General features: G+C 43.8%; 1 protein-coding gene across 4 annotated transcripts; it reads left to right on the top strand.

Moving 5' to 3' along the window:
• The first annotated feature begins 1707 nt into the window (after positions 1-1707).
• LOC122533711 (SAGA-associated factor 29) lies at positions 1708-3513 on the top strand. Of its 4 annotated transcripts, none has more exons than XM_043663693.1 (2): positions 1708-1856; positions 2404-3513. In XM_043663693.1, exon 2 carries the CDS (start codon positions 2491-2493, stop codon positions 3364-3366), a length of 876 nt encoding a protein of 291 aa, XP_043519628.1. In that variant the 5' UTR covers positions 1708-1856; positions 2404-2490; the 3' UTR covers positions 3367-3513. The 4 variants fall into 4 exon arrangements, with proteins under 4 accessions (XP_043519628.1, XP_043519630.1, XP_043519631.1 ...); XM_043663695.1 differs by having other exon boundaries at positions 1714-1856; positions 2379-3513; XM_043663696.1 differs by having other exon boundaries at positions 1714-1856; positions 2373-3513.
• The last annotated feature ends 7552 nt before the right edge of the window (positions 3514-11065 follow it).

Raw genomic sequence — 11065 nt, 5'->3', positions numbered from 1 at the left:
TTTTCCAAAATAACGAAATAACCCTTCAACCCACGCGGTCTGGCTGGCTCATTGTTTGCGCCGCTTGGAAACAGGTTGAATCGGCTGCGATTTCAGGTTCGTGTGCGTGTGTGTATGGACCACGTACGCGCCAGTACGCGTGACACGCATCTCATTGCGAATAGGTCACGAAGTTCGTAAGAACCTGGTTGCTTTGCGCTTATGTACGTTTATGGTGTGCTCACGCTGGAACGCGGCTCGAACGATCTCTCGTTTCTCGTGGCGCGGCGGTATTCACAGGATTCTTACCGTATAAGCGTTCCGCGTCGCGCATCGGCCGTTAACGATGATGCACAACGCCTCTGACGAACGATCGGAGCGAAGCCGAGGCCGCTACATCACCCACCACCTAACAATAACGATAGAAAGCCTTTCCGCATCGGCTGATTTATGCGAGTCATCGCCGGTCGCGTAATTTACCAACGAGTTGATTACTCTTTCAACCGTTTATCGAACACTTTATTCGGTCGTCGCGATTGTTTCGTTATCGCTTTTGTGTAATTCACGATCACGTTTATACAATGTACTGTAGAGCGTGGTTTTGTTGCGAAATTATGGATTAATATAGAAGCAGGTGTTCGCTGAATTTGTATCGTGCAATTATTGAAGAAATTTTAATTCACATTTAAATTTTAAATCCGAATGGTAATTGTAAATTGAAAATGTGAAAATTTAAAGGATTGGCATTTGAATTAAAGAAATTTAAATTAAACAGAAACGAAACAGGAAAAAAAAAAAAAAAAAAAAAAAAAAAAAAAAAAAGAAAGAAAAGAAAAGAACGCGTTGTTTCTGTGACAGTTGCATTTTTCACGGAAAATCGTTGTTCTCTACAACTACCAAAAACTTCTCTTACATGAAACTATCAGGAGATTGTTTCGTTTCCTTGAGACACGAACCAATGCGGTATTGACAAGAAAGACGAAATTGAAATAGTCGTGGCTGAGCGCGCTTTATGCAAATTTCGAATCGGAACACGCGTAAACTGAAATATTCGCAAAACGTTGCAATTTCTCGGCTCCGACTGCCGCATGAAAAGCTACAATAACGTCACATTTGTTCCGAGCGCCATGTTTCGTGCATTGGAGTAACCGTTATTTCCATTGTCAATTCGTGAAATCAAATTGTTAATCCCGCGCTAGTTACATCATGTTTTGTTTCACAACAGCGACGTTTCGCATGCGCGAATTTTACAATCCATTAGGACTATAACGATCCATGACGCTGCTGTAACGTCATGTGATTCTCAACGCTGGTGACCAATGCCATCATGTAACATTCACACCGAAAATTAATTATAAGTTTATATATATTATAAGTTTAAATATATACGTTTATTTATGTTCATTTATTTACGTATATAATACTTTTACCATCTTATTTTCTTACTAGTATTATAATTTCATCGTGCGTAACATCAGTTTACAAAATTTTCAGAGTCCTTTCATAGATAATAAAGATCACAAAATTCTGCAAAATTCCTAATGGAACTTTGGTGAAAATTTCTATGGATGATAATCGGTTGTTATAGTGTTAACGAGAAATTTCAGGCTAAAAGTGTGTGCACATTGCGAGGGACAAAATTATTACAGCCTGATTGGTTGAAACGTTTGCCGCGAGATGGCAGCACTACCTTAGCCGTACTTTGTGCGTTATATTGAGTGGAGAGTGGTGGGGGAAAGCAGTATGGCGCAGAAGCGTACCCACAGTCGATTCCACGACGTCGGAATGGTTTAGTGCCGCCTGTAACTTCGCGTTAGAAAGGTGAATATTCAACGGTTTACGTCGAAGAACTCGACATCGATCCTCTGCAGAATGAGGTACGTTTATATACTAATATATTTTATTACAACCGTCTGCGGATATGCTCTTGTCGATTCATAAACTTGGCTGTCTAACCGGTTTGCTATCAGTTACACGGGAAGAAATTAGTCCCCCCCCCCCCCAAACAAGTTTTTGTTGCTACGTATCATTGCTGTAATGACATTTGTTAAAACTAATGTACATTAGTATGATTTATTACATGTAGTTTCAATGAAGCTAAGGTTAATTGGTAAACTGTCGGCATAAGTGTTATGGCGTGACGTATAGTGTGCGTAGTTTGTGTCGTAGAGGTCGCAAGTTCAAATCTTGTGGCGGGAGAATTTTTAGCGTTTCCTTTTTTTTCTCTTCAGTTAATATAATTTCCTTTATAATATTTTATACGTTTTGTAATATTCATATATTCGTGATGTAATATATAACTGTAAATTTTTTTTTTAAATTTGTATTAGAACACTTTTGTCAATAAAAAAAAAAATTGGAATTTTTATATCAATCCTGAATAATAACAGCAGTTTCAGATGCAAATGATATTTCCGTTCGTAGAGTACGTATTCGGGTACACAGGCGGCAGATAAAAACGTAAAGGCCCGATTGCACGAGTTCCTTTCACACCGATTGCAACAATCCAAAATGCCGTTTACAGCAGATGCTGCAGCCACTCAGATACAGGAACGATTGAAAAATCTCTATCACCTGGTGCACGAGATCGAAACGCATAGAGTTCGCTCGGAGCACAATCTGAATAATATTATGAAATCGTACGAGAAAGTAACGCCAGAGGACAAGGTATCCTCGTATTACCAACAGAGGCTGAAGAATCTCAATGCGGCGATCGCCGACTCCCAGCAGGAAGAGGAAATCCTGCGTAAGGCATTAGGAAAAATTAATGAAATTCGAGCGATTAGGAACGAGAGACGAATACAGGCTCGGAATGCGGGAAATAAAGAAACCATTCGTCGGGGTGCTCTGATGAAGATGGTACTGAGCACCGCGCAGACGCTCCCTCTATACGTAGGCAAAACATCAGGGGCGAAACCACCCCCTTTGTGCGGAGCAATCCCAGCAGAGCCTACGTATATTGCTAAAATGGGAGACATGGTGGCTGCTTTCGTGAAAGGTTCCGAAGAAGAGGACTGGATCTTAGCGGAAGTAGTCCAGTTCAATCCTACGACGAATAAATACGAAGTGGACGATATCGACGAGGAGCAAAAGGATAGGCACATCTTGTCGAGGCGAAGAGTGGTGCCTCTCCCATTGATGAGGGCTAATCCTGAGACAGATCCTCATGCTCTTTTCCCCAAAGGATCCATCGTGATGGCACTGTACCCCCAAACGACTTGTTTCTACAAGGCAGTCGTGAATCAGTCACCTACCACAGCCACCGAGGAATATGAAGTCTTATTCGAAGACGCGAACTACGCGAGCGGATACTCGCCGCCCTTAAAAGTCGCTCAACGTTACGTGATTTCCATCAAGGAAAGTAAGAAGAACAAGAGTCAATGTTGATGGACGATTTATTGCCGAATCGTGCCAATATTGTCTTCGATACGTCATTCTTGCGTTTGTATATTACCGATAGACTACGTACAAACATGCGTTTTTGTACCAAAGACGCTGATCAACTGTAATAAAGTATATGATTTTCGATAATTAGCCTATCCATTGCGTTCGTGAGAACAACCGTCGTATCCACTCCCTCATCCTCTTGAATGGAACGAGTTGTTCGAATCTTTTCGAGCTTCGTGTTCGACGTAATTGTTTCTCCATTGCGTATATCGATATTTTTATCGAAATCATACGGTTTGTTGTTAAGCTGCAGCTCGATCGATCGGCTCAGGCCCGAAGGAAATAAGCACGTACTGACAGTTAGGGTCCTGTTTCCGCGATACTCTTACACGCTGGGGGTAATTGGCGTAGATTATACGACGATAATAGCGGTATCCTTGTACACGCGGGTGGACCTTAACCTGGACTGGTCTGACCTTTCGCGGAATCGATTCTCCGTGACTCTCCGTACGACCGAGCAATTTCTTCCTGTACGGAATAAATCTTCTTCGTTCATGCTGACGCGACCAAGACAGAGATAGGGTAGGGTTTGCTGGCCTTTAGGACCGGCGGGAGAAGAGTGGATGAATTCGACGTGAAACTGGCTGAAAGCCGAGCCGCGCCGCTTCGTCAGTGAAAAAGGGACGCAGAACGAAAGAGAGTGGCGTGCAATAATTGATTCCATAATCGGTAGCTGCCGCCAGACATCAAAGTGGCTCGGTACCCGGTTCCAACCCCCAGCGCACACTGACCGAGCCAATCTTCATTCATTATTTAACTTAACTAGCCCTGCTCGAAGTATCATAAAAAAGCCGTGCTCGAGTCGCGTCGACATGTACTTTGTCCGTGTTTCTTCCTCGAAATTGTCCGAATTGCTTCAACAATCCTTTTCAATAAAGAGCGTTTTGCACATCAGGGATAAGAAAATTGAATAGATTTTGAACAAAGGGTAGGAGTAACACAACAGTTTGTAGAAAGGCTAATTTACTTATCAATGATAGTGAATTGACAAAAGATAATTTTATTAGTATTGCATAACTTGTAACTTGACAAGTTCATTGATAATACAGCTGGCTAGAATGACGATCGATAGCAATCCAGATTTGAAATGATACCTTCGTGATTAAATTGGAAGTGTAGACTATTTAATGGTACAGAGTTTATGCAGTACTAGAGTGTGAGTATTTAGTGTTATGAGTCACGAGGAAGAAAGTTACCCGTAGAGAGAAAAAAGTAAACAAACTGTTCTGGGTTGTTTTATAATCCCCTTCTCGACGAGTGTGTCAAGACGTTTGGTCAGAGAATAAGATTTATGACGACCTATAATAATAATTGAATCACGATACGCCTATTTACCGCGTGACAGCGGATCGTAGCGACAATAAATATTAATTCAATACTTTACTTTTCTCAAGTTTTGATTCAAATGGATTAGTTGACAAGTAATACATTCTAAAAACAATGTATAACCAGTCTTACATTATTAAGCATACCCGTGTACAATTAAAATCAACTTGTTCGCCAAACATTCTCCCAATAACGCTATTACCAGTATTAACCCGAATTGCTCATTAACGATTCGCACTATCGCTTTGGGAGGCAATAATCGAAATCTGAACGACCACGTACCACCTATACCAAACGTATATCGAGGAGGAGGCGGTTAACCGTTTTCAAGCGATACCTATCCTCCTTGAAATAGCAAACTGCCGGCGTGTCGGTAGAAGCCATTTTCAGCCGCGGAATTAATTCAACCGGCGCGATTAGCTTTCGCGACGTGGGCGAATTCTGGTTGGAACGACTTCTATCGGCACCACGTGTACGACGCACACCTTTATAGACAGGACGGTTCTCTCGCTATCGTGGTGCAAAGTCAACGTAATCGAACCTCCACGAGTCTCGAGTTCGTACGACCAGGCTGATACAAGTGGATTCGTAGCATGCAAGCCACCGGAAGCCAAAACGAACTCGCGCCCGGGCACGCGAGCCCGTCCTCCTCACCCTAGGCTTCCAGCACAGCCTCCCTCTTCGCCCCTTTCCACAGAACTTTGCCCGTTTCTCGTCGTTTGCTTCGTTCATTCGTTCCACGTTCTCAGTTATCTGAGTAATTCCTCTCCTCGACCGTTTCGTCCCTCGTTCCTCTTCGCGTCTTTCTTCCGACTTCTCCTCTTGTTCTTCTTCTTTTCCTTCCCACCACCAGTTCTTGCTTATTCCTTTTTCGTTCGAGCTTGCTGTTCTCATGGCGCAAATCAATCGGACCAGGTTCGCTTAACCCTCCGGTAATGACACGCGGTATTTTTCTTTGCCGCTCGTAATTACGGCCGGTAATGCTGCCGCGACCATATTTTAGTCGGCTTCGACTCGATCGATCGCCACCGACGCCGGTGTATCTGTCTCTGACCAAATGCTGTGGCCAAAGCTATCACCTCTTCTCGCTCTCGGCGATCATTAGTCTTCCTTTCGATAAATTGCTGGCCAGATGTGACCGTCGAGATGTCACCTTTGTGACCGCGGAGAATACTCCGGGGTCGTGGTCAGAAACGAACGGAGTTAATGTTTTAATTCAACTACCCCTGGAAATGAAAGGATCGAGAACCCTCGACTGAGCCGAGCGAACTTGTTTTTCTATCGAACGTTCCGTTTAATTAAAAACTCGTTATCGATGTATTTTATGGGGCAGTACGAACGTGGATAACACGAAACGTTGGCCGAACGTTAATTTCCACGCTGTACGCGCGCACTGCGGCTCGAGGAAATTTCATTTTTAAGAACGAGCCGTGGATCGGGCGCGGATAGCCGGCTATCGATGAGAAAATCGGAAACCGATGAGCTCGGCCGATGTAGCTTCCGTGCGGTATCCAGCAAAGGAGAACATGCGGATAAAAGATTACACACCTGGCTCGTGCGTCGGACAGCCCGTAGATTTTCATTTTTTTTTTAATTAATACACGGTCGCGGAGTGGTATGGGCGGAGATGGTCGATAGGGCTGGTTAACGAGCTGCCAACGTCTAATTCAAACTCAACGTCGAAAACTGTCGGAACTCCTGCAAGACGTATAATGAGTTCTGGTTTTCTAGCCAAGAGAAGTTCCGATGTTAACAACTTTTCAGCTTTTCAACGAACAAACAACCGACCGCTATAATATCGACCATTTTACGCGATCGTCGATAACTGTTGATCGATTAAAGAGGAACATGCCTGCCTCTAGCTTCACGTGGACACCTTTAGCCTACCAGGATTTTAAGCCTGGAATAAATTTCTACCTTGGGCACCGATTGAATCTAAAGCTATCTAGTCTCGCGCGCGCAGTTGCAATTCCCCGTCTCGAGAGCACAATGCTAGCAGTTCGTGTACCGCTGTTCTTTTCCTTCTCGATAGCAGCGACACTTTAGACGAAACGATAGCGAGTCGGTGAACGTAGGCGGTTCATAGTGGTGCAGGGATTTTTAAAACGTCCGAACGAGTCCCACTTCGTTGCACGGTTAAGACTCGAACTCGCGCTATCACCGCGAGAATCAGGTGTTTGACCTCCACGAAACGTTGCTCAGGTTCGAGCGAGCTTCCTTGAATAAATAAGGGTCACGAGGCATCTAGAGGTATCGATCTAATTGCTCTCGACTCGTGTACAATCATTGGCTCGCATGGGACCGAGCAGTTTCCTACCAGCAATATAACAGTTATAGATTTGAAGTTGATAATTCAATTTCATCGTCTAATGGAATTTTGTCAGAATCTAGAGTAACTGAATGCAATGTCATAACGATCTGTCGATAATACAGGCTCACCGAACGTCAGTTAAAAGAGTTGCTTTTTTTCGTCAAGAATTGTCGCTTTCAACACGAACGATTTATTATGTTTCTGGAAGTGGAAGTGTGCATTAGAGGAAGGATGAGTCACACGAAACGATTTTCTCCTTCTCTATGTTATTTCAAGGGGGCATTTATCTTTTCGTGGCACGCGGATTTCGAAATCTGGCCGAAATCGCCAGCCTCTTGTTCAACGTTGGACATTTGCGAGCACGAGCCATTCGATGGGGAAAGGGGACAGAGAGGGATGGCACAGGAAGAGCGAATAATTCATAAGCGGGCGGTTTCTCGTTAATTAATTGCATTTGCCAATGAAGGCGAGGCAGTTTAAAACTTCCTTCATAATTCAGACCTATAATCGGTTATCGCGATCGTTATCTCGCGTTACGACGCGCGATCGTCCCGGAAATTACACTTTTACGACTTATCCGCCGAAAGAATTTTAATTTCGCCGAAGTTATCGCATCACGCGCGGATTTCTGATTAAACCATCGATACCGATACTATAGAGTGTACAAGAATTTTTCGAAGAATAGGATTTTCTTCTTCTTTCTCTGGAAAAGTCAATTTTAAATCTGAAAAGCACTTTCGATCAAAATTCTGGAATATTTGAAATAACACAAGTTCAATGTTCAGTATGACAATTTTATTTGAACGATTTGAAAGGAATTTCGAAGCTCCATGAAATCTTACTTCGCTATAAACGTTTCACGACGACCAATTTCATCGATTGTGCCGCTAAAAAGTATCACGAGCCGAACGAGGCGAACATCTGAGAAACCGTTGGGAACAGATGTTGTCGATTTAAAAGCGCATCGATTATATTGAAAATATATAAGAATTCTTGGAACGATGACGTCGTAGCGGTTGACCATTAATCACTGGACAGGCCAACAAACTCCGGCTCTTTTTGGGTCAACGAACTCGGCTCGTTTCAATTCGCAAGTTGGCCATATTCGCTGTATTCGTGCAGGCTGGTCCCGGAGAGACCGATGGCCTTTCGAGAAGTTACTTATTTCCGGACAGTGTCCATGGTCTCAGTGGGTCACTGGATACGTTCAGCTGCGACGATGATTAATTTCTGACCTCCCATCAGGGATATTAGTTTTTAATGCGGCATCGTCGCCTTGGGAATTATAATAATTAGCTCGGAGTCATGCAACCCGGCTGGATAGACCACGTCCCAGCCGTGTCGTCTATCGCTATACCACGATTCTATTTGTTCTCGAGGAACTGTTAGCTGCAGCCCTCGTTCACGCGAATTCGCAAGTAAAATTGCTGACCATAATTTTTGTCGTATTCTGTTGGGAAATAATTCTTGATAGCGAGTCAGAAGTTAAATTTCAGAATGGTTCTTCATTGGCTCCTTGATATCGATCCTCTGTACTTATATCATTTCCAAAAGTTCATTCAACGTCACGTGGTCTTGTAATATTTGGTCGCTTCATATTCTGCAAATTACCTTACTTCTACGAGCAGGTCCCTAAACAAACTTTTCGCAAATTTCCCAGAACGATCGATGTCGTCTGCTTCAATCAAAATTTTCCACGTATCCATTCCGCTTTGAGCGGATAGTTTGTCAAGCTACACGTAGCTTTGCGAAATTATAGTATAACGAGTGATTTTCTCTTTCGAACAATGACAGACAAAACGATACGTCGTTCCCGTATGTAAAGTACGTAGTACCTTGATATCGGAGTAGTTAATCGTACGAAGTTCTTCGAAGAACGATCAACCGAAGCACAAAGCTAAAGTACAAAGACGAGGTACAATGGCCCTTGCAACCATGCTCAGATAACAGGTACGGGGACTGCACAAGGTAGAAAAATACCAGTAGGTATTTTCAACCGTGCCTACCTACAGCTCTCGCCTTCTATTTTTCAACAGCGTGGAGAGGTGTCGGCCATCAATCACCGTGCAAAAAGCAAACAAAGAATTAGCATGAATCTCCCGAGAAATCCCGGACGCTTAATTTTGCCGGGAGCTCAATTTCTGGCGGGGCACGTCGATAACGCGGCCTGAAAAAGCGGCGACGTTCCGGCTCGCGAGCGAGCAATTTTTTCCACGGAGTCCGGCGGAACGCCCTCAGAACGATTCGTGCTCGTCGTGCATCATACGGTTAATCCTTTACACGCCGTAGGAGCGTGATTGTCAATATTTCAAGGGCGGGGCGCGTAGTATCGAGAAACGACGGAAAAACGAGCGGACCGGAGAGAGAGAGCGAGAGATCCGGGTCGATTGGCCGCGACACATCGATCGCTTTCGAGATCGCGACCCGCTCTCTCGAAATTGACTGGCCAGGATCTCGCAGTCTCGCGGGGCTCGTTCGAAGGCAGGCCGCGGGGGCTAACCGTTGAACCCGGCCTAATTGAATTTCGCGTACGAGCATCGCGACGATTCGTCATTCCGGCGTCCAATTTGGCCGCGAGTCGTACCACTCTCTTCCAGGCTACCGCGCGTCCTTCATCTTTGTCCGACCGGTCTGTCACGCCGTGTTCGCGCCGCTGGACGTCCGAAATTTTATCGACGGAATGCAGCCGAGAGGACACTTACCTGAAACAAAAAGAGGAAGAAGAAAGTTGATTAATTTTGCTGGATTGGTATTATGTAATTATTCGTGATTTGTTATTGTAGGAAGGCGGAGATATTCATGCGTAGTTTGTGACTGGATCAATTTACGATAGGCTACGGGACAATACTCTCTACGTTCTGTCTTAGAAGTAGTATATTAGAGAGAGGAGAGGGAAAGGAAAAAGAAAACCAATGTGCAGACTTGATTATCGTGACAGAACTTAATATGTAGTATTCAGCGACTAACTTGGTGTGAATCTATGTAAACCTTTGTATCGATTAAAATACATTTTCGTTACCACTCACATTTGCTGGCAGAACTTTCCAATACCACGTTATTTATTAGGGAATTTATCATAAAATCGGAGATGTCTAGGAATTTTTGTAAATTTAAAAGTGTGCACAAAATGCAAGTATATATGACATTGAAAATACTTTTATTATATTTGGTATAATATAGGTTCCATTTCTTTAATTCATGCATTTACGAACTGATTGATTTAAAATATTCATGTGATTTGGATGTGCCTGGTCGAATCAGAATTATTCTCTGAAGTTCATTCAGACAAATACAGGAATGATAAAGTCACTTTCGCAGACAATTTGTTGCGAACGTCTATGCATAATATATGATCTTCGCAGATACGATACTTTGTCCCGCAGTTTTACCATTCTTTAGAAAACTCTTACATCACATGGAAGCTTATGAATTTGTTAGAGGGAAATAAAATACATATCCCAACCTCTTTCATAAATGAGTTTCATCGTGTCGCTATTTTCTACCGCTTCCCTTTACCTGTCAGCGAAAGAAAACTACAATATTGCCTAATGTGTCGCGTCGTTCGGCCGTCATGTCTAGTGGTAATCAACAACGCATTGTAATTAACGCTTGATTATTAAATTAATGCGCAGATATTGTCGTCGCATGTATTAGCCAGGGGTGCGTAAACAAGCGGGCTCCGTGGGCCTTCCCCTTGGCGCGCTTACCTTCGCGGGATCCGCGAAACAGAGGTATCGATTCCGAGGTAAATTGCTTGCAGTAATAATACACAAACACCTGCCATTCCACGTAAACTGTAATCGAGAGGCCGCCGGCGCAGGGCTAAGAAACCCGGCATCGTAAGCCCGTTGTTTCTCCTCGCCGTCAACTCGAAGGAAATAAGGGAAGGACAGGCTTCCTTCTACCAAAGGCAGCTGCTCAGGTTCTCACATAGATTAACCCCGCTAGTTTCTGTTCCGCTTCGTCTAGGAGACGAAGCTTCAGGCTGCCAGGAAGTCGCTC

The sequence above is a fragment of the Frieseomelitta varia genome, unplaced genomic scaffold (genome assembly GCF_011392965.1).
Source record: "Frieseomelitta varia isolate USP_RPSP 00005682 unplaced genomic scaffold, Fvar_1.2 scaffold_546, whole genome shotgun sequence".
NCBI lineage: Eukaryota > Metazoa > Arthropoda > Insecta > Hymenoptera > Apidae > Frieseomelitta > Frieseomelitta varia.
This window is presented reverse-complemented; position numbering and strand designations above follow the sequence as displayed.

Coding starts and splice junctions, on each gene's coding strand:
- LOC122533711 (XM_043663693.1), top strand. CDS start 2,491: ATGCCGTTTACAGCAGATGCTGCAGCCACTCAGATACAGGAACGATTG.